Source organism: Helicoverpa zea, chromosome 31 (genome assembly GCF_022581195.2).
Source record: "Helicoverpa zea isolate HzStark_Cry1AcR chromosome 31, ilHelZeax1.1, whole genome shotgun sequence".
Lineage (NCBI taxonomy): Eukaryota > Metazoa > Arthropoda > Insecta > Lepidoptera > Noctuidae > Helicoverpa > Helicoverpa zea.
The window spans coordinates 4,021,899-4,046,588 of NC_061482.1; the positions used below are offsets into that span (position 1 = coordinate 4,021,899).

Consider the following 24,690-nt stretch of genomic DNA (forward strand, 5'->3'; position numbering starts at 1 on the left):
AATACTGAAAAGCAAAAAATCTATTCTTAGGTGCATCGGCCTAGAAGTCAGTGTCTAATGGATGTACCTACACTGACACTGTTCTGGATTTCGTTAATAGTACGGATCGCTCGCGTGAGAGGCGTTTTGGCCAGTAGGTTGCTCCTGGCGGTTCTGTTTCAAAATTGAATAGAAATCGAATCGCAATATGATCGCAATAGCAGTTTTAACCATATCGGGCATTCTGCTACTAATATAAAACCAATCGAATTCCAACGACATTCGATTGATTTGCGATTGGTCTGCTATTGGTCTATACGGTAGTTTGCTCTTCAATCATATTGCAATCGTAAATCATTTGCAGACAAAATGATTCATTATTGAATGACAGAAAAGGATAAAAACGTTTATTTCAAAGAAAAAATAGCGGAATGCCACATACGCTTCAATCGTAATCGAGTCGTGATTGGATCGATCGCAGTCGAATTTGAATCGTATGTCACTTAAGTAAAATTAGGAGAATCTGGCCCCAGGGCTTCCATCATCAGATCCTGACCTGATGACTATGGGACCACCTGCGAGGTAACAAAAAAAGAATTTTTCATCCCACCATCTCAAAAAGAGTAGTTTTACCCTTTGATATTTGAGTGCAAAAGCCGTTTTTATCCTCTAGAGCGGCAAAGTGATTTAAATTTAGAATATCGTGTGCAATACTCCATTTGTGACAATCTTGATAAGACTTTTCAAACAAATACATATTAAACAAATAAAATAGTGCTTAAAATAATTATTCAATTAATTAAGTAATTTTTATTATTGTTTTTACGTATATTTTTAACCTCGTTTCATTTTTAAACTGAGTTTTCAAACAAATGAACTTTAATAGGTACTACTTTTTAATTTGATACTCATATGTGCGCGCCATTTTGTTTTTTTTTTGCATTTAGTAATTTCCTCGATGAGGTGGGATGAAAAGTTACGTGTTGCACTCGAGTGCAAAGATTTTTCACCTTGTGCTCTTTTGATTCCCTCGCTATCGCTCAGGATTCTAATTATTGAAATACTCGCTACGCTCGTGTTTCAATTTTAGAATCCTTCGCTTGCTCGGTCATCAAAATTGAGCACGCGGTTAAAAAGAAACTTTGCACTCTTGTATAACAAATAACTATTTCATCCCACCGCAAATGCCGTTTTTATCCTCTAGAGCGGCAAACTGATTTGAATTTAGAACATCGTTTGCAATACTCCATTTGTGACAATCTTGATAAGACTTTTCAAACAAATACATATTAAACAAATAAAATAGTGCTTAAAATAATTATTCAATTAATTAAGTAATTTTTATTATTGTTTTTACATAGATTTTTAACCTCGTTTCATTTTTAAACTGAGTTTTCAAATAAATGAACTTTAATAGGTACTTCTTTTTAATTTGATACTCATATGTGCGCGCCATTTTGTTTTTTTTTGCATTTAGTAATTTCCTCGATGAGGTGGGATGAAATGTTACGTGTTGCACTCGAGTGCAAAGATTTTTCACCTTGTGCTCTTTTGTTTCCCTCGCTATCGCTCAGGATCCTTCGCTTGCTCGGTCATCAAAATTGAGCCCGCGGTTAAAAAGCAACTTTGCACTCTTGTATAACAAATAACTATTGTAAATCGGCAAAGGCGTCTTCCAGTATTAATCCAGTAATCGGTAAACAAACATAAACAAAATGTCTTTTTTGGGAAGTCATGTCGCGCATGTAGGGTTCCATACCATCCAAACTAATGTTCTATATAGGTATATTTATGGATATCGAGCAAAAAAATCACGTTAGTTGTACGGAAGCCCCCCGAAATATTAATTTTATTCTAGTTTTTAGTATTTGTTGTTATAGCAACAGAAATACATCATCTGCGAAAATTTCAACTCTAACTATCACGGTTCATGAGATACAGCCTGGTAACAGTGGTAACAGACGGACAGAGGAGCGAAAACAATAGGGTCCCGTGTCCCTTTGGGTACGGAACCCTAAAAAGGGATATTTATTTCAATAAATTCCAGTGAAAACAATTTACTCGATCAACACTCGATCGTAATTGTACAAGTAAAGTTTTTCAAAACTTCATCATCTTTGCCAGTCCTGGATTTATGAATAGGCCATGTTGGCCGCGGCCTAGGGGCGGCAGCGTCACAGGCGCGGCAGTTTTCAGTCAAATAGTAGCCCTTAAACAGTTCAGCCCTTGTCAAAAAAATAAAGAGAATAAAAAAAAAAAGTTCAGCCCTAAAAAAGGGCAACTTAGCTGATCCGGCACTAATCTTTGTTTTGACCACCCTCAACTTGTAAAAAAATACGCTTAGTACTTAAGCGTAGTAGTAGTAGTATTAAAGTACCCTCTCTCGCGCATTTTGTAACTATTCATTTACGGTGGCCATTCGCATCAGTTGAACGTGGTCTTCTTCCTGAAAGTTCCGTGAACTTCTTAAATCAACATGGAAAGATCAAGAGATTCCGCCGCCGAAGGGAAATTATTAACTATTATACGATATTTGGACGACACGGCCAAATCATTGGAATACAAGGCCGATTCAAAGCGGAACGATCTTACTTTGCTTTGCCTATTTAACATTTGCGGGTGTGATAGTGTCGACACGAGAAGTCTTTCGCCTGATTGTTCATCGGACGACGAGTCTTTAGATTTCTACGAAAAAATTCGAAGAGGTAAGTGACAAATCTTCAATATTTCAATTTCATGACATTGATAAAAGTAGGTGTGTATTTAGTTCACTTCAAATAACTATTTATTTATTTATTGCAAAAATGTATACAGTTACAGAAATGCATCCTTATCCTAGGTATACATTATCCTGTTAGGGCGCAGCAAATTAACTTAAAACTATCTCAACACAACATATATATACTGTTTAATTCTTAACTAGACTTACACCTAAAAGGACAATATAGTTATTTATTTACATTATAATTGTGACTTAATAAATAAATACATACATAAATATGTATATATATATATATATTACATTTGTGTATAAGAAGTTAGCAATGTTATTAATTTCTTAATTATTATATTGACTAATTATTGCAGTGTTTATAGGAACAATATAATACTGTTTCGTTGTTTTATTAATTATAGTTATTTATCACTTTAAGTTCCTATCTTCTAGGTATTCCTGTACACTATAGTAGCATTTTTTAATCACTAAACTATCAACTATCTATCTGTACATCCACATATGTATAGGATTTATTATAAAACAAAGTAGCCTATATCTATAAATAGTATCTGTACGCTCTGGATAACCTCGAAAACTACTGCAGCGATTTCCATGCGGTTTTCACCATATGTCCATTTCTTAATGTTAACATAAAATCCATTTTAAAACGAACTGAATATTTGAAGACAAATCACTGCAACACCATGTTTTTGTTATAGTTTGTCTGTACTTACTTACTCTTACCACAGTCTTTTGCTCCCAATCCTGGAGTGAGTTAGTGGCCTGCAAGCTGAGGAGTAGGTCAATCTGCAATCCTTTTTTGGGATAGGTCTAGAAGAAAACACATATCTCTGAGTCGTTTGAAAATATATTTAATGCAATTAAAGTTTGATTTAGCAATTAAACTTAATTATTAGGTTTTTACATTTGGGAACTTACATTTAACTTGATCAAGTACTACATATCACTTACAAAATCACCATCAACGCCTGCACTTAGAAAACTGTTAACAAAAATTCACAATAAATATAACAAGGAAGAACAATCGGAGATACTGTTGATACAGAGGGGGGAGAATATTAACCAGAAGATGGACCAACTTGAGAGCTCAAATTCAGGCTGCAGGAGCTGCCAAGGAAGCTGTGGCTAAGGTTGCTGAGTTCCGGCCTTTCAGTGACTTTATCTTCAATGTCTTGGGTTTGCTTAGAAAGCAGATCGCTAAGAGTGTGCTGCACATTGATAGGTTGGAGATAATGCATTGCCGAAAGGCAAGGGCTTCCTGAAGCAGAGAATGATGACTGCTCTTCCATAGTACTTGGTGTCCTAGCAGCAAATAAGGCATAACAGTGTTTAATATAAAAGTTGCCCTCCAACTTGACAGTAAAGTTCGTGCATGGCCCGATATTGTGAGATTTTCTAGTTGGGATGCCGAGTCGACTACTTGGAAGGCTGACTGGTTTCAGAGCCACCAAAATCAAGGCAGTACATCAAATTCAAAATCATTTATTAAAACTTGGCTGCAAAACAGCAGTTTTTGAACGTCAAAATTTACAAAAGACGGCCCCTTATACGCCCTCCCTTCACCACTTTCGGTGTTTTTGCTGGAACGAAGATTATTCACCAATGCATGGCTATGCACGTCGGAATGCATTTTTGTTGGAATCAGGATGGCGTCATCGTCATTAAGGCATTGGATGGGCGCCGCCGCAGGATTGTGTCGATGGACTAGCTAAAGCCTTTCCTGGAGAAAATCTTTCCGTCGAAATCTGATGCTGAATGAATAGACTTCTTGAGAGGCCCTGGAAACATAGTTATTATTTGTACCCGAGTCGTCACTGACGTTTGAGTATTGGAAATGAACCATAATTATTACTATACCTACATACTTATACTCCTTGTTACTACTACTGAAATGTATTATTATTCTTAATAAAATTTATTGTGTGGTTTTACTTTATATTATGTTGTATTTTTGGAGATAAAAACCAATTACCCCCAAAAAAATAACAATCAATCATTGTTTGTTCGAGATTGTCATTGTCAGTCAGTTCAGTTGTCACTTGTCACACTTTACTCAAATGTCAAAGTCAATGCATAGACAAACTTTTTTTTTTTTTTAACTTACAATGTGCTCGGGTGGAATTTTACAACTCAATTTTAAGGCACTTGCCCTCAACCGATTGAGCTGAAATTTTGCATACATGTTTAGTTTGGATGACAATGCATCTTAAGCTAATGTCACGTCATCCTAAATCCAACATGGCTAAATATACAAGATGGCGGACTAGTTATTTTTAAGGTACCTATACAATATGGGTATCAAATGAAAGGGATTGACAAGTAGAATACATTGCACTTTACGAAATAAAAATCCCAAATGGCCGCCGCTACAAAATGGTGAATACATGGTGAAAACTAAAAAGTATAATATAAATTGAGGTAAAAAAATCTTAAAAAACAAGCTTTTATTTAAATGCGCAAAAAAGTTACAGTAAAAGTTTATTTTTTTTTATTTTTAGCGCATTTTAATAAAAGCTTGTTTTTAAAGATTTTTAACCTCAATTTTTTTTATTGGGATCCGTGTTTATCTGAGTACCATCCCATTCTAATTATTACAAAACGTACTCCGAAGCCTGGAAGTTGGTGATTGATACGCCTGTGCATCGGAGAGCACGTAAATGTCGGTCCTGCGCCTGATCTCATTCCGGACGGACTATGAGAGCGAAGGAATAGTGAGTGCACCTGTGTCTGCGTAAATGCTTGTGCACTATAATATGTCCTGCGCAGTTAGCTGATCTCCTTACGTGAGAACATTAATAATCGGCTAGAAGGACATCACACAACGTGCTCGTATGACAAAACAGACTAGAATAATTAATGATACGACGTAACATAACTGACCAAGCAAATCTACTAAAGCTTAACTTATGGTGTCTATTGCTACTCTACAGACTCTACAAACTCTACTATCACAAGACAGACAGAAAAAAAATGACATGCTAGCGAAGCATTGCATGCGTGACGTGAGTAGACGTGAACGATCGAATGACAGTTTTAAGATTTCAAAAAATACGTGATAATATTCATATTGAGAAGAAATATTTTTACATTTTTTATCATTATTTAAACGAAATAATACATTGGCACCAGTAATAAAATTAAGTGAATAGCAATAGTTTTGGACTCTATCAGTGACAGTCACGTTTGTTTATTGGTTAACATCCGCCATTTTGTACTGTCGTTTGTTTAGTGACTGGGGCTCTATTCCTAGTGATGCTAATAGCATTATCCAGGAAACATATATTGTGATTTCACAAGTGGTGTACAATGTTTTTGCTAGAAACGTTGCTTTCAAAGGGTATAAATTAAATCGTGTGACTTGGATAACTGACGTCGGTGAATCGACTCTACCTATGTGCCGGATGTGTCCTACAATCGGTTAGGGCGATTTTACGTGCCACCTTGAGTGGTGTACGTGTCCCGATACCTATGCTGCCAAGAATATGAGTAGCAACGGGAATCAGGTGCCGTTGGCGCCGAGTCAGCGAGGGCCCGGACCGTATCCTTTATAATATAGAGTTTATTAAAGTTTGTATAATTTTATTTACGTAATATATGCCACTTCAGCAAACAGTAGAGCCGCAATTGCGAATAATTACCTATGTTGTTATTGTTGCCACTCTTGTAAGTAACATTGTGAACTGACTGACTGACACAACCACTTCCATTCTGGCTAAAGATTAACATTGAAGCAGTTATAAATGGTTGCATACTCCATAATAATAATCAAGTCACATGAGAAATAGTATAATAGTATAATAGAAATAGTCACACGAGAATAAATTTTTGAAAATATTTACATTATTAGTATATTTTGTTTTAACCTGTAGAGCAAGGCGAATGTATTTTTATTGTTTTGTGTGTTATGCGAAGTGAGTTGTATTTATGCATGTTTTCCACTTTTGTGTTATATTAGTCACTTTGCTCTACAATGTTATGTTAAATTTAAAATGTGCTTTTGGGTGTAAAAGCATTCAATTGCACATACTAATAAGTAATAACAGTTTACTGCACTAAAACAAGAGACTTGATATATATTATTTCTGACTTTGTTGTGTTAATTTCACAAACACCCCTCTTTTTTGCTAGAGGGAAAGACATTGATTACATTTAACATTAGTTTATTGTAAAAACGTTCTTAAGTCATGATTTTTTTATAATTTGTTTACCTATCACAAATAATTAATTAATATCTTTGCAGTGTCACAATGCTAAGAAAACCTGTAAAGAGAATAGACTAAGAAAAACATACCTATCATTAAGGAGAATGCCCAAAAACATATGGACAAAAAACCTGGAATCAATTGAGACAACTTATTTGGTAAGGTAAAGCAGATATACTGCATCCTAAATCCGGTATTACTTTTTGCTTAAACCATTACTAAAAAAATCATAAATAATTCAATAACACAGTAATATTATGAAGGCGAAAGTTTTGTATCAGTAGTTGTCAATTGTTTGTTGTAGCATGTATGCACAACGCTGCTACGAAAGGCACCGTATAAAATTACAAAATAGCTACTGTCAAGTTTTTGGTGTTTCTGGTATCTCATTGGTCAACTTAGGGCTTGCCAAGGAGGTTCAAACACAAGAACTAAACAATGAACCAGTTATACACACTACTGCTCTTATTGTTAGATGCTACTGGACAGTTTAATAGATTTCTGCAAAACAAGTTACATACATATTTCTGACATCAATTGTTTGAATTGACTCCGGTTTTTTGGGCATTCTTCTTTCCAAGAACATCTAAAGGTATGGTTTTAATATTTGCTATACAAGGTATTTTTTTGGTTTTTAAGTTGCGTTTTGCAATCTGTTTATTTTTTTCATTATTATTATTTAAATGTTGACTGCTTGATGAATGTACAAGATAGTGAGGAAGTCTATGTGGCTGGGGATTTTTATGGTCATGTAGGAAGAAAGAGTGATGGATATGAAAGACTGCATGGTAGTAAGGGTTTTGGAACCCGGAATGCAAGCAGCGAGACATTACTACTAGCTGCCTGTGTCTTAGACCTGGCCATAACAAACACGTGGTTCAAGTCAGAGTCGAGAGGAAAAGGTTTGATAGATAGAGATACATGGCTGTGGAATGATGAAATACTCACTGGACAGTCCAAGAGGGCAAAAAGAGCTCTACCGAACTACGAAAGAGAGGGAGAGACGATCGAGGGACATAACCCACATAAAATGCACGAAAGATGAAAAGAAAAGAGTGCGAGAAGGGAGTGAAAATGAGTTTTTTTTTACCATCCATTTATGTCACTATTTTCTTTTATTGCACCTTTGATTTTCTTGCTAACTTTTTATAGAGGCAGTATAGCAATAAATTATTAAAAAAATATTAAATCCATTAAGTTAATTTCCGTAAATAACGCTGTTGCACACCACAATGCATTTTAAAAAGGGTGCTAATTAAACAGGCTTCTTTTTAATATCATAATTCGCCCCCAAAAATGTATGTTGCCTTCTAAATAACTAAGTCAGCCACAATTAACGAGCATCTAAATTATTCTAAATAATACTATCTTAGCCACTCGTTATCTTCTAAGTAAACCACTCTAAATACAACTCAGCATGATGGTTATTTTTTAGCATCTAAATTTGTAGCATGCATTCTAAGAGCTCAGCCTCATTAGGACGCCAATGGCGACGGCTCCTGCTACGTAACCAAGCAGTGTTAATATTGAAATGTATGGTTCCTAACTCACATGGCGACGGCTTGGCAACGTCGCCAAATTGGAATCGTGGCCACGAGCTACAGTCCTCTACGTGGCTTCTGGATACTCTGGCAGCTTGGCGACGTTGGCACGGTTGCCACTATAATGTACACGATAAAGTGACCCTCGCTCACTGAGTCGCCAATGTGGTCGCCAGTCAGCGTGCAATTTCTTCAGCGACGACGTAAACAATTGACTGTCGTGACGCCATGGCCATTCCACTTGGCGACATTTGGATGCCAAAAGTAGCCGGACCTGAGCCGCTGGCGACGTCGTCGTAGCGTCCTAGTGAGGCAGAGTTCTAACAGTAAACTTCTAAAATACTATTATATGACATCGTAAAATATATTTATTTAGCTTCTAATTTTTTAACTCAGTATGTTTAAAATGTAAGCATGCAACATGCATCAACATACAAATAAGTTATAAACGGGTGTATAATGATCAGTGAAAATCTCAACTACCTATCTTACATATCACGTTTCCTGAGATACAACTTGGCAAACTGACAGACAAGTATTTCAAATAGGGTCCCATTTTACCTCTTGCGTAAGGGTTCCGCTTAAATGCATTTTGGACATATTAAAAAATTCAATACTTCAATATTTTTTCATTCGATAACACATTTCTTGTCGTAGAAACGGAAAATCGTAAAACGTAAGTTCAGGTGTTTGAATATTAGCGCGTACTACGAAAACAGTATTTTCATACCTACCATTTTCATTATAAAAGTGTGATATAACGGAAAACACCCACGTTCAGTTTTCATATTCAAACGATACGATACGAAACGTTCCATATAATCGGATCAAGTACTCGGTGATTCCTAAAAGCCCGTCACTAGTTGAGAGTGTTTTTGGAATAGCAACCCTGGCAGCCCTCAGAAGTCTTTACAACCCCTGCTATTTATCCGTCCCTTTCTCGCGCAAGGCCATTTTAATAGGGTGTCTTTCGTTTGTCATCCATTACTGGCATAGTTGGTGTGTAGTCTGCGCGCTGTATGGCAACGTGAACTGCAATGGATGCCTTTGATCCGTTTCGTCGCTAACTTTACTCTGAACACGCTACGGAGGTAACTAGGGGCGTCTGGGAACGCCCCAAAAATTTTAGCGGGGGTTGTAGATACTCTTGTCTCTTTCTTTCGCTGTGTCGTGGTACATTTATGAAATGTTCATTGCTGCGAATCTCATCAGAAGATTTTGCGATATTGATTATTACTAATATTAGTAAAAACGTTTATGAATAAAATCAAAGTTTTCTATTTTCGAAGTTTGTGAAAACCAGAAGTTAATGTGGAAGTGTCACGTTGACATATATTTGGAGTGCGAGTGTAAAGCAATGTAGCGTGTAGAGAGCGGTTTGCTTATCGATTTTCTCTATGCTGCATTAAATTACTATTTAAATCGTGAATGCGGACTGCATAGAATAATATTTTACCATGTATTGGGTCTATTATTATATCGCAAAAATTATAATGGTCAGTTTGGTGCAGTGATAAATATTTTTGCGAGCTCAGGTTACGCCGTTACTTAAAACTGATCACAACAAAAGCGGCGCTCGTTTAGGCTGTGAAACTTCAAACTTACACAACTCGTGTAGAGCTTCGACATGATATATTAAATTATAAGCCGCCTTATGCCGATGATCGTGTCTCCTTTGTTTTGGGAATGGTTCAACATTTGGCTTATTCAATTTCTAAAAGATTTATATCATGAAATTAAAATGGTGGCGCTAAGAGGAACAAACAGTTCTTTAAATACATTGTCACATGGATGTGTTAACCATGGCAGTCAGTCACAACAGAGCGCGATTGATGTGGCGCAAAGTTTACAAACATCATTGAATATGCCACAATCGGCAGTAGCACAGCATATCAATGCGAATCAAATCAATTTGAATAGTGTTTCACTGCAGTTTATACCGCAGCATACGAACGCTAACAATATTAAACATGAACAATCGTCTTCTCGCTATTCTAACTCTAATTGCATGCAGCCTTCGCATCATTACCGACTATTAACTCAAACTAGTAAGTTTAACTGCTAGTGTCATTCACGTCTTCACAAAAATACATGTTTTGCTTTCTATGATTTGATTTTGATTTTGCATTTTCAAGACGAATGTTTCTTATGTTCACTTTATCTGAAGTATCGATTGTAGTTTATGTGCTATTGTTATACGTGGATGCATAGCTAGGCGTTCATTATCTACGTTTGCCTGATACCTATTTAAGGTATTTTTTAAAAATAAATATTCAGTTTCGTTTTATATGTGGTAAGAGTAACAACTTAGATAAATTTCGATGATTTGAAATGGGCATATTTTAAGCACAACCTTCCTGCAATAATAACTTAGCGCAGTACAGTTATCCACGGGCATCAACACCACACAGTGAGTTCGAAAACACAGCAAGCAAGAAATCGCAGACTATTCACAAATCCGCCAATAGTATAAAACCGAAGAGTTTGTATTGTCCGCGCTCATCTCAGGAACTATCGGCCCGATTTGAAAGTGTGTTAGGCAGCCCATTTATCGAGGCTACCTATAAGCACTTTATCCGGGTGCGCGAAGCAGTTCCTACGATACGCGGGCGACACCGCGGGAAACAGCTTATTTTGAATAAAATCATTAAAATATATCTGTAGATTGGATTGTTGAAACGTGTCGTTGGATTTTCAGGACCGGTGGAATGTTACCACCCTTCAGGCGCCGCCGGGGCCGCATACATGCCGAGCGCTGCCGGCGGCGCTCAGGCCTCGGCGCAAGCATCCCTGAGAGTCCAGCCGACACCGCAACCATCGGCGCCGCCGGCACCTCAGCAGGACATGTCCAAGACTACCATGGTAATTATACTCTCACTGATGTCGCCTACACTGCCGGACTGTTTGTAGTCTGGCCCTTTCTGAGCCCACACAAGCCAATGCCTGACACTTCAGAGCGCTATAGTCAATACTATTGTATGCTCATTCGAGCACAATTTAGTTTTTTGGTAGAATCCTCCTTTAGATAGTATTGTTAAACTTTTTTTTTGTATTATGATGATCAACGTCTGACTGTCGACTATCGCTCAAATTAACAAACCGTAAGAATGCACTTACTAGGTATATCCTAAGTACATATCCTTTAGTTAAATTAATAATTAATTTCTGAATACGCGGCTGATTATTATCGTACGTTATAATAGAGCTGGATTGTTAATTATTCCAGGCTGGCCATACTTATGTATCGCAGAACCAAACGCCGCAGCCTCGGCCGCAGTTCGCCAACTATCAGTATAGAGCGCAGCATGGATCGAGACCCAACGCACATCCCAGGTAACAATCGTACCAACTATGTACTATTAACTAAGGAGAAGAAAATCACCAGTGGAGATGTCAAAACGGACATTTCCTAAGAAAGTAGCGCGCCAAAATGCTGTTAGCGGTGGACGAAGAACGTTTTTGTCTTCGCACTGCACTTGTCTTGTGCACTCACTGTTCCTTCACTGTCAGGGTTCATATGTTGGGATTTTGGGTTGGGGGTTGTCAGGCACTGTTCATATCGAGCGCAGGACCGACATTCACGTGCTCTCCCATACATGGGCGTATAACATACTTTTTCAGCAGTTATTCCATGACAAAGTCCCTATCAAAGTTATAGTAACATTTTCCTAACAAAGTTATAGTCTGGATTAAAAGATACTGAAAATTTTCTGAAAACCACCCTATAAAATGTATACATAGTCCGAGAGTTTGGAAACATTATTATGCCAGGTGTACCTTTCCTATAAAACCAGGAAACTTTATTTATTTCATTTATTTGTTATGCCAACAGTTATTACATTAAGTACAGGAAAAATGTAGGCATACATGCAAAAAAGTTACAAGTTAAATGCATAACCTATTACAGGCAAAGACCACATGTTGAAAACTTCAAATGTACTCGAAAGAGAGGTGTAGGACAATCAACAATCTGCCCTCATACATCAGCGAGGTGTGCGAACAGACAGTAGTTAGGCCTCCGCCTTCCCTTCCTTCATTTTGCTTGTACCGGGCAAGTCACTTCACTAATACTCTCATGTATCAATAAAATGCCACAACTTGTGTTCGCAGACAACAACAGTCGTACATTCCTAGTGCTGCCGCCACCGCTACGGGACCCGTCATGTATCCGACACTCGTGTTCCAGCCTTCGCCCATGGGAATGCAAACTTACCAGCAGCCTCGTTCCACTACACCAGGGTAAGATATTCAAATCGGCTCGTGGTTTCGTCCTTGAACCAGATGAAAAGCCTGTATTTATATAGCAGCATTGGCGTAACAATATAGCACTATTTGGCGTATTCATATATGAACAATGTTAGTATCGATTTAAAAGAATGGGTATCTCGATATTTACTTTCAATAAATTCTTGGTAACAATTTTGTCATTATGCTGGAAGTGATCTTAAATTAGGATCGTGCGAAATGGCATTCCAGGAGCGACAACAATGTTTCGCTTTTAAGTATTTTAATAATATGCAATAAACTAATAGGGGCGCCGTTGAAAATGTTATGTGAAAGTTGTCAACATTTGCATACTGTGATATTTAAATTATTTTGTGTTGAGTTGTTGTTCCCTGCTGCTCTTGTTTGAAGTAAGAATATTTTTTTAAACTCTGTTTTGCCTATACCAATAAAATAATGTCTTGTTGTTGTAATTCTACTAGTTGATCGTCTAAAAAGTATACAGAAAAGTTATGTATAATTATGGGGAAATTCTTCCTTTATGTGAATAAAATATAGCATGTGAAACTAACGTGACCTATTTGTACAGGAGTTATCAAAATCGGTTCAGAAACTCCTACAAACTCTCAACTTTTAGCTCTGCATTAATATTTTGATTGTATGTCAAATCTACACGTTTACTTATCGAGTGAATATTTGTTTTCTTTCAGGTACTATCCATATATGGGACATTACATAGGTTATAACACACCTCCGAGCCACACCCCACCATGTATGTAGTTCAGTTAAATATTATTTTATTTTATTAGATTATGTTTTGTGCACAAGATCTTATTTGAATAGCTGGACTCTCGCGGATTGATAAAACAAAATGGTAGATTCTTATACTTATGGTATAAAAGTAAAAAGGGCTTGCCGTGTAAAAGTTTTTTTTTTATATCTAACTACACAACAACTTCATATTTCTTATTTTAAGTAAGAAAAAGAAGCTACTGTGGCTGAACTTACACTAATCACTGACAGTTCATATTAAATTAACTATTTATCTATAAAGGCCGGTAAGATATTTAATATACTTGTACTTGTTTTCTATTTTAAATATTTCTGAATGCAAGATCCTTTTTGCTTCTATATTATGTGTTTTTATACTCTGCTTTTTATGTTTTGAGATGAATTTATGTGTCGCAAAGTTTCATCTGTAGAAACTTATCTTGTTTTTGGTGTTGTCTGTGTTCTTATTTTTCTTATACATATATGTGTATATCGAAATAATATCGGGCAGTAAATCCTACAACTACTACTTGAAAGTATCTATATCTTATCGTTTTTATTTATTTTACTTTAAACGTGTGAAATGCGAGATAATTAAATTTTTTATATTCTCTGTTCACGAACTAGTTAGTTGCACGGCGTAATCGGCCCGTGGTAAGAGAATCCCTTTAGAGTCAGAACAGAAATCTGACGAAGCTGTTTTTTTACATGTATATTTCATAAAGCTCTGCTTACGTAAATAGTAGGATTTTACATTAACGCGAATTGGACGCTAAGCAAACATACCTTTTTAATATTTTCAATTCTGTCTTTCTGTAAGACTAGTGTTAAATGAACTTTTTTCTTATATATTAGCCATTTTCCTCGTATTCTCGTGTTCTCTCAGGTACCGTTTTTGTATTATTCCATATAAAACATCATGTTTTACTCACACTTATACTCGCTGTTGCTACTCCAAGTTAACTAGAGCAGGGCAGACACAATAATTGAGTTTACATATTATTATTTTTTAAGATTTTTTTGTAGCTGTCTTTTTATATAAATGTTGTGTGTCTTGTATGTTGTGATGTATTAGTTTTCTTATATGTTGTACAATATATAACCAATTTACTAAGTTCATTGGATAAAATTATCTAGTGAACTGGAGAAAGAGATTGCTTACAGCGTTATTGGAGTTTCTGGTGCGTGATCCTGTCTCAGGGTCCTAGCCTTAATCTGCTAAGCAGCGTCGCCATTATATATATTAAAACTTACCTATCACACGACATTTTTCGTGTCCATGTGATCGTCAACAATACTATTATTCGCTTATTGCGGCGCCAGATAACTTGGCTTGTTAAGTTTGGCAGATTTTCTAAATAAAATAATAAACATTTTTAATCACTTATTTATATCAATCTACACAAACTGCTACAAAGCTAATATACACTAGATATTAAATAAATAATACATTTAGTGACGATAATAATGAATCTCGTAGCTATACTTTGTGTCATGCAACTCATCTTGACGTGAACAGGGAATAATTTGATAAAGAAACGTAGGACAGCCGAATTTAATTTAACCTACAATATAAAAATATAATTAGTGACAGTGAATAAAAATAAAATAAAACAAAACAAACCCCTAAGGATTCCCTTCCCGAACCTACTATTACCTAATTTATTTTATTATCCGTTACTTTCATACTATCTTTCTGACCTGTTTTATTTATTTTTTAATTTTTTTAACATTATTTTGGTTTTATCCCGCAGATTACTACACTTCGAATAATCCTCAGCTGCCAACGCCAAACTTACAAGCCAACGCCCCAGGTGGTAGAAGTAATCCCACTACTCTGGTGGGGCCACAGGGTACCCCCGCCACCCCCACTGCGCCCACTGCCACGCTTCCTCACCCACAAGCTTCTACACTCATGCACCATACTATGCCTGGTAATCATCGTCTTATATTTTATTAATAACATTGTTTTACAACCCTATCGGGTGACATTTTAAATGCCTCTGTCACTATCTTCTATTCCACTCACCTTGTCATAGTTAATAATTTTACCATTCAGCTTATTTCATATCCGTCTTCCGACTGTGCCAGACTAGCCAAGTGCAAGAACTTGAGCAAAGAGGTTTACCTTTAATAAAATTCATAAGATTACTCTTCAGCTAATCTTCAATTTGATACCAAATTCCTTTCAAAATATCCTCACTTTCCCTTCGTGCGAATAACACTAAATGTAAAACATTCGATTTTCTACGAACATTCGACTAAGAGCTATGATTTGATAAAACGCAATTCTATAAAAGTAATGGTTTAGATAGGAACATGGGTAAGATTGATGGTTACCCATATAAGTGAAAGGAGTGCGGTAAACGGGAACGGTACGAATTTGCTTTTGTTTTCCAACAGTCAAATCATTCAAATAAAATGTGGGCCCTATATTAGAATACCTATATGTAGTTGAGCCCGGTCTATGCTTTGGTTTTAAAGGACATAGCGTGAACGATCTTACATCAACATTATTAGTGATTAGATAATGATTATACAATAACCTTTTCAACAAATATGAGTTGCATGACACATGCTTATTAACTAATCTACACTAATAAAGAGGATAGATTTGATTGTTTTTTTGTTTGACACGAAAAGGATCCGAAAATGATGACTATCATGTAGGTGTGTAAAGTGTATATAAATTAAATTTACCAAGTGGCGGGAAAAGCATTACCGCTTCCCAATGATAATAACTAGCTTCAGCCCGCGCTTTCACCGCGTCCCGAGGGAACTACTTCCCGTATCAGGATAAGGGAACAATATCCTATGTATATAATCCTTTATTTCATTCAAACTACATAAGTACCTACAGAATGGGCAGTGGCAAAGAATTGGTAAGTAAAAGATACCATAGAGAGTTGTTGTAATTTAACAAGTTTTACATATTACGTTAGAGAAATACTACAAGTTTTGTGTACAACGTGTATAAAACATTTCATAATATTAATATAATCCTACTTGATTTATAACTTGGTGGTCGAGTCTAGCGTGAAACTGATTCACCACCTTTACCCACAACTTGACAAGTGGAAGGCAATAGAAAAATTGTAACTTGTAAAGCGATGCTGACTACCATTGTCTAACACAGTGGTTCTTAACCGGTGGTCCGCGGACCACTGGTGGTCCCTGGAGGCATTCCAAGTGGTCCGCGAAGCTTTGCTTCGCGACGTTGCTATACGTTATCTAACTTTATTTTTATCGACTTATTTATGCGCGCGCGGGTTTTCGCAAAATTTTACGTAATTTTGGTTTTGAGTCTTAAAAAATAATTAAAATTTCGCGCTCGCTTCGCTCGCGTATTCAAAAACTATATGCCCTTACTTTTGCATTTGTCAACAAACAAAAAGTACGTTTGGGCTAAATTTTACGTAATATTTGGTTTAAGTCCGATAAAAATTTCGCGCTCGCGTCGCGCGCGCATTTTTTGAAACTACATAGGCATATGTTTATCTTTCTTTGCATTTGCTTACCTACAACTGCCGACATGCGTTTAGCTTTAAGTAGTACTGAACCAGACTACAGAAATTAGCAGTACACAACAGACTACAAAAATGCAGTCACAAAAATCTCATTAAATTAAATCTGTAAAGAAGACGGATCACAATCCATACAAAATTGCCCCACGTCCTATAACAATGTGACGTATCTCAAAAAAAAGATAAAAATGTTTAAAAAAATATGGCATACTCTCCAATTCATTTTTTTTACACCTTCATACGAAAAAAATGCTTTAAAAATTGTTCAGGCGCTGTTATGAAAACGTCGTTCATAGAACTATTAATGGACTATTTTATTAAATTGTTTTTTTGTTTGATAGAGTATACCTCACAGGTGGTCCCATAATCATCAGGTCAGGATCTGATGATGGAAACCCTGAGAAATTCAGGGCAACTTTTGAAAGTTGTAGGCATGCGAAGAATAAAAACTTGACTATAAGGTGTATGTCTTATAACAATATGCAACAGTGAAGATTTGGAGCTGACCTGATGATGGAAACGAAAGAAGGTCGAGGGAACTCGACAACTGAATATGTGAACTACCTCGTGTTTGGGCTTATATTATTTGTATTGAATAGACCTTTGCAACAGTGAAGGTTTGGAGCTGATCCGATGATGAAGACCAGAGAAGGTCGGGGGGACTCGACAACAAAATATGTAAACTACCTCAGAAGTCGGTGTCTAATGGATGTACCTAAGTTTATATCCCCACCGACTTCTTCCTATTTTTGGCTTTTCAGTGACAAGCACAGTTGTCACTATCCGCATAAATGGAAAGTTCTCATCAATACGAATAATATAAGCCCAAACACGAGGTAGTTCACATATTCAGTTGTCGAGTTCCCTCGCTCTTCTCTGGTCTCCATCATCAGATCAGATCCAAATCTTCACTGTTGCAAAGGTCTATTCAATACAAATAATACAAGCCCAAACACGAGGTAGTTCACATATTCAGTTGTCGAGTTCCCTCGACCTTCTTTCGTTTCCATCATCAGGTCAGCTCCAAATCTTCACTGTTGCATATTGTTATAAGACATACACCTTATAGTCAAGTTTTTATTCTTCGCATGCCTACAACTTTCAAAAGTTGCCCTGAATTTCTCAGGGTTTCCATCATCAGATCCTGACCTGATGATTATGGGACCACCTGTGAGGTATACTCTGTCAAACAAAAAAATAATTTAATAAAATAGTCCATTAATAGTTCTATGAACGACGTTTTCATAACAGCGCCTGAACAATTTTTAAAGCATTTTTTTCGTATGAAGGTGTAAAAAAAATGAATTGGAGAGTATGCCATATTTTTTTAAACATTTTTATCTTTTTTTTGAGATACGTCACATTGTTATAGGACGTGGGGCAATTTTGATCCATCTTCTTTTAGTTTTTTGCTAAATAATAAAGAAATGAGTGCTAGTTATAAAGTATACTTGTATTCTTTATCAAAGAACTCTCAATTTAGGTAAACCGATGAGGTGGTCCCCGGCAAGACAAACTTTAGTTAAAGTGGTCCCTCATGTCAAAAAGGTTAAGAACCACTGGTCTAACAGAACGCGAAAAGTGTGGCATTTGTTATTTTTATCCAAAATAAATAGTAATAAATAATAGCCGTGGATAGGAAATGTTTGGTAATGAATGAGGAATTTTCCCGCTCACTGGTCGGTAATGTAAAATGGTGGACATCCATGGTAATGGTACACTCACCCCGCTGTCACGTGACCCGCCAAATACCGCTACATAATCTACAAATTCAAATTTTCCATTCAGAAATTCAGTAAAGAGGTTCAGTTTTTTTAGTTCAGAGTTCAGATTTGGGTTAGGCGACATCTCGCCACGTCAAGTCTGTCTTTTATTTTATTATTTTCAACTTTTCAAGACCTACTCGGTACCACTGTTAGTATATTTTTACATAACATATTAGAATCATTTTAAAAAGTTATCGGTTATTTTCTTCGTTCTTGAAATCCCCAGAGGGTTGGTCTGGGGGTGCCACGGGTACTTTTTTTAGGACCCATAACAACCCCAAGGTTAATTTGTACTCTAAATAATGACGTCGAAGGAGATTTATTACAACAATGAACTACTTGTAGAGCTCTAGAAGTGAAAGCGCTATAATTTCCAAAAACTTCTAACGTATAGGTATTAGGAAGCGTGACAAATGTCACGGAACATTATGCAACGGTGGTTCCACGTAATTATACTGTTGCGCGTCTTGTTAACAAAATTTTTCTTATCGTATCAGCAATAATAAAACCACTATTGGGCCACTTTACCATAGTTAACTAGTAGTTATTAATTAATAACCTTTTTTGTCCTCAAGGTATACGTCAAGCAGCTCCAAAACGAAGTCACAGGGTTCCCATTATACACCCTGATACAAGTGAGTTCAAAATTAGTAGACATTTAAGTTTTGCATAGAATAATATTGTTCACAAACCAGAAAGAGATTTTGTCAAGTCATGTCAACTATTGGACTCAGTATCTCCAATGTGCCCCAAAATAAATCTAAATACGTCGCCTGAAATCAGTTAAAGTAAAGTTAAAATATAGCAGCTCATTTCTCAACAAATATAATATGAAGTTTGTCTATTTAATTTAATATTGTTTTTTTTTTCACAGGACAAGAAATTTTCTCAGATTATAACGATATTGGTTTAAACAACGAAACTAACGATCGCCACATCTCACAACCCGTAAGTATATCGTGTTATATTGTGATTTACTGTCGATCCTCTGATGAGACACTGCTATCCTAAATAATCACTTGGTATCATTGTGAATTTAGTGTCAAGTCTCTGTTAGACCGAGACATAGAAAAGGGGGTTTTATATAACTATACAAATATGTATAACATAATAATATGTATGTTATTTTAATAATTCATGCCATTTAATTTGAATAATGCACAATGCAACAACGTTTGAAAGAAAAGTACATACCTACCTGTTTGTCTGCCGTATCTATCGTGGCTATCGTTTGACAAGGAGATACGACGAATTATTTCAAACAATCTATGACAAAACTTGTATTTGTTACACTGTTGTTTAGGCAATTCACGTAAACTAGCATTTATTTTAACCTATAGAAAACTGTCTAGTGTATAATGATGGAATATTAAAATACTGGCCCTCTGCCTAGTATAGTCATGGTACTTGTTTTAAGTCGGTATCTGTATGTATCTATAGGGTACAAGTTCTGCTTTAATGTGCAGAAAGTGATAGCTTCTATACAAAGAAGTTTCATGAGTTTATTTTTGTTTATCCAGGAGCCATCAGCACACAGTATCGCAGAAGAATTTAATAGAATGGTCAATGAAGCCGTCAATCAGCCTTCTTGTGATAACTCTTTTAAAGCGAATTTTGTATCAAAGAACGTAGATGCGCCCGCTCCGCCTACGCCAACCTCTGTCCAAACCCAACCAAATGCAATAAGCTCTATTAATAATAATGTAGTAAAGTCTGAAATATTAACTGTTAACGAAAGTAAACATTTAGGAACTGATGTTGCTGTTGAATCGAACGAAACGCCAATTGTATCAGCAATATCAGACAGTCCTGTTATAGTGCCTAAAATGCCTATGAATATTAAGCAACTCCAAAAGAATAGTGAACAGACAGTTCAGTCTTTAGTCCTAGATACAAATAAGAGTATACCACCTAATAAGCAAATGAAACAAAGCAAAAATGTGCCTCAAATCGAAGAATTAGAAAAGCCTCCAGAAGATATTAATAGTGCGCAAATAGCAATAACTACAGTAGCTCCAATTACGAGTTCGACAGCGATTACGTCTACCGTCACACCAGTGCCTGCAGCAACACAAGCGACTTCCACTGTAACCACTCAGACCCCCGTTCCTACTGCCACGCCGGCTCCGCAACCGCAGAGAATAAGAGAACCCAGGGAAAGACTCAAATCAGAGGATAAAGAAAAACTCAAAGAAAGGGAATCCCAAGAAAAAGAGACAGTATCTGCTTCCAGCAAACCTAATGGCCCTACACCTGCAGGTAAGTGAAATTATACATCTAGACTAGATTCATCCGTCATAAAGCCGTTTATGAAATATTTTCCTCAGATTATATATAATTTCTTACGGTTCCTTCCCCACTTCACAGAAGGGCCATGAGAGAGTAGAACACTTAATAAAATCTTGGTCGTCAGGATTTCGTTGGTACATAAAGTATTTTTCTCTCTATAGAATTATTTATTTTAATGGATGTTAGCTTTTTAGCCAGTTCAAGAAAAACCGAAATTTCGATTACGTTGACTCATAAGTAAAATAAAAGTGTGTTTTTATAGTGTACTGCACGTAGAGTGCGGAGTCACCGAATTTTTTTAGGTATGTAGTATACTCATCCCAGTGCCACTCATCGGCGTAATCTCCCCTATTCGCAACAAAATCCAAGCAATCTGTCATCGGACTTGTTCTATTGCCAAAAAACAGCCATAAAACTAGCTTTTGGAAGGAGTTCTAACCATACAGATTATTATTTAATGCAGAATTAACTAGCTAAATGAAAAATAGTTTGATTTCCCAAAGACAGGTATCTACGGAACTAACAATACCTATAGGAATTAGAACGACTTATGTCGTGGCCAAAGGTCATACCAAAAAGTATCTAATGAGATCGTAGTGTGGTAGTGTTAAAGTCGATGAATAAATCGATTTCTCGTGCGAGAAGTCATTTTTTGTGAGCTCCAAATGTGTTGTATTGTTAAATAAACTAGGTACCCTTATTGGTCAAACAGTATACATATTACTTATGAGCCGTGACCCACTGTTTCGACATTCTTCGAAAATTTCAATGTAACAATCGCTCATAATGAGGGTTTTTGAAATTTTTTCTTCCACCGGGTGGCGCCACGTATGCGTCTGGTCCAAACAGCTGTCAAATAGTATGGAATTGTAGGTGCCGAACTTATTGTTTATTGAAATTCTGTTATATTGGAAGTGTTATTGATTTTATTATGGACTACGGTCAGAATAAGGTTTCCGAACTAAAAATTGAGCTAAGAGAGAGGGTGCAAAAGTCACTGGTAGTTGAAAAATTTGTTAACACAATATGATTTAGTTTTTTTTATTTACTCAACCTCAATAGTAAAACAATAATGCAGTGCTTTAATTATAAAATAAAAAAAACCACTAAAATCGTTCACTATTCATAGTAAAGATAAGCACTTTGACAGTTACCTGGACCTGACGACTCAGTGCGCCACCTGGTGGACGCCATTTTAGAAAACCCTCATTGGTGCAATAATATTGCCATTCTTTTAACCCAGCGAAACAGCTGTGTGCTGGTCGATCGTACTCGAAGTTTTTTGCTTTGTTTATAACTAAGTTAATCATGTCAAAATTGAATAGAAATTGAATCGCAATAGCAGTTTTAACCATATCGGGCATTCTGCTACTAATATAAGACCAACCGTATTTCAACGATATTCGATTGGTCGTCGATGGGTCTATAGTCAGCTCTACAATCATATTATAATCGTCAATCATTTTCAGACAATATGAGTCATTATTGAATCACAGAAACAGATAAAAACGAGAAAAAAAATAACGGAATGCCACATACGATTCAATCGTAATTGAGTCGTGATTGGATCTCAGTCGGATGTGAATCGTATGTCGCTTAAGTAAAATTAGCAGAATCGAGCCCCTTTTTTGTAAAAAAAAATACTTAAACCGAAACCGACCGATTACGAAAACTACTTTTGGTGAAATTGTGCAGAGTATAGCTTTTTATGTCTCCCATCTAATAACTTTGACCCAGAGGCAGTTCAGAGTTGACTCATTTTCACTCGAGTCTCGTATTAACTTCAGCTCGTACCGGAATAAAATATAGCTAATGTTACTCGGGAAGTGTACAGCTTTCCAACAGTTAAATATTTTTTTTAATCGTTTCACTAGTTTTCCGACACTAATTACTATTCCTCTTTTAGGGTAGAAACAAACAAAGAAATTATTTTTATTATATTATAGTTCGGCCATTCAGAGAATGCGTTCCTGACACGTCGCGATTGAACTGACGACGTAACTTTGCAATGGCGTTGCAGTTACGATAAAAATATTTTTGCTGGTTGTTTACCGTTTTAACAATTGAGGAGCATTAAAACAACATTATTATATCAATAATCAATGAATGTTATTACGTCGTCAGTTCAATCGCGACGTGTCAGGAACGCATTCTCTGAATGGCCGAACTATAGTATAATTAATTATAACAATCATTAATTTCCAAAAGTGACCGTTACTGTGTGCCTATAACCATAAAAGTTATCTAACTATCTATTATCGCGTTACAAGTCCCGATTTTTTTATAAAATAATGTAAACTTTTAACTTTTCCGAACTCAGTGGTATACCGAGCACACTGTACTGTAAGGTATCGCGGTGTTTACTGCGACGTAAGATTTTGCAGCCTTTGCTACTTACTAAATGCTCTGTTTTTTATTTTTCTTAATGAACCAAATACATTATTAATCATACAGACAACATCTAATAAAAGAATCGACATCCATAATAAACTAGAAATGCACTTACTTTTTTAAAGCCCAAACACAACATTAATTAAATTAAATAGCTTACTAATAAAAAAAGCCGCATTACAATCGGATCATCCGTTTGAGAGCTACGATGCCACATACACACACAGACACAGACACGTTAAACTTATAAAAACCCCGTCGTTTTTAAAAAGCGTCGGGGGTTAAAAATGATCCATACAAAACAAATGAAGTATATTTTACTTGCGTTTGTAATCGTTAAAAGTGCGAAATAATATATAAAAATAATAATTTTAACCTATTCTTGTTCGTAGTCGGTACTCATTTTTTTTTACGAAATATGATTCGTCGTGAAATAACTTCGAATCGATTAGTCGTGCACTTGCGCACAACACTAGCTACTCCGAGCCGCCTGTCCGGCATGGAACAATCCAAGATGGCGGCTCTTACCTTACAGTCACATTGAGCATGGCCGCGATTTAAATAGTTTTGAGTTTTTTTTATCTAGATCTTTTTATACGCACATCAATTATTATATTATTATTACTTAATTAATTAGTTATTTAAATATTTATTTAAGTTTTAACACTAAGTAGTGCGTTATAAGTGCAAAGTGTGTCGGTCGTATTCTAGATCCTTGAGTGACCTTTTGATTATACTTTCTTTTACCATATTGTTACATTATATTTTTATTGTGTGATGATTATTTAGATAGCATAACGCATTATTATACTGTGATATAATTTAGGTATCAGTGCCACATAAAGTCGGATATTCAGGTAGATATACTGTGCAAGACTCCCACGTGGAAATATCTCACGTCTCTATTTATAGAATACGAACTTGGTTCTTAAAAATGAATAGGATAGTTTACAACTATATTTCATGCATTTAATTCAATGCAAGTCGACTCAGTATCTGTTTCATCATGATTTACATACATCGTTTATTACGATCAAATAATTTCCCCGGCATACTAATTCGCTAGCGAACTATTTTGATTGTCACTCCATAACAACCCAATGTATACGTTAAATGCTTCTGCCCATAGTTTTATCGCAGAATATTTTGTCTCCTGTCATTTTTTGCGACGACCTTGATTTTAGTAAGCGTACAATAACAATCTAAAGATATGTGTAATTTAAATATGACCTAAGGAAGGTATTCATGAACCAGTTCATTAACTTA

At 36.1% G+C, this 24,690-nt stretch overlaps 1 protein-coding gene and 1 long non-coding RNA gene across 4 annotated transcripts in view; one reads left to right on the forward strand and one right to left on the reverse strand.

The window, feature by feature from the left end:
• Positions 1–3,545: 3,545 nt before the first annotated feature.
• Positions 3,546–4,762, reverse strand: LOC124645494. Its single transcript, XR_006986241.1, has 2 exons — positions 4,578–4,762; positions 3,546–4,494 (listed from the first exon to the last, which is right to left on the reverse strand). It is a non-coding gene; the product is annotated as an uncharacterized LOC124645494 (long non-coding RNA).
• Positions 4,763–5,699: 937 nt separating this feature from the next.
• LOC124645493 (eukaryotic translation initiation factor 4 gamma 3-like) overlaps positions 5,700–24,690 on the forward strand; it is a 29,538-nt gene continuing 10,547 nt past the window's right edge. The window contains exons 1-10 of one of the 3 annotated variants that reach the window (XM_047185313.1): positions 5,700–6,254; positions 10,844–10,869; positions 11,158–11,321; positions 11,686–11,792; positions 12,570–12,698; positions 13,394–13,455; positions 15,209–15,388; positions 19,320–19,379; positions 19,619–19,692; positions 20,265–21,003. In XM_047185313.1, coding sequence (XP_047041269.1) covers positions 6,199–6,254; positions 10,844–10,869; positions 11,158–11,321; positions 11,686–11,792; positions 12,570–12,698; positions 13,394–13,455; positions 15,209–15,388; positions 19,320–19,379; positions 19,619–19,692; positions 20,265–21,003 — 1,597 coding nt within the window. In that variant the 5' untranslated portion in view covers positions 5,700–6,198. Of the gene's footprint in view, positions 6,255–10,098; positions 10,508–10,843; positions 10,870–11,157; positions 11,322–11,685; positions 11,793–12,569; positions 12,699–13,393; positions 13,456–15,208; positions 15,389–19,319; positions 19,380–19,618; positions 19,693–20,264; positions 21,004–24,690 lie in introns of those variants that run through there. The other 2 variants (XM_047185311.1, XM_047185312.1) reach the window with 2 other exon arrangements.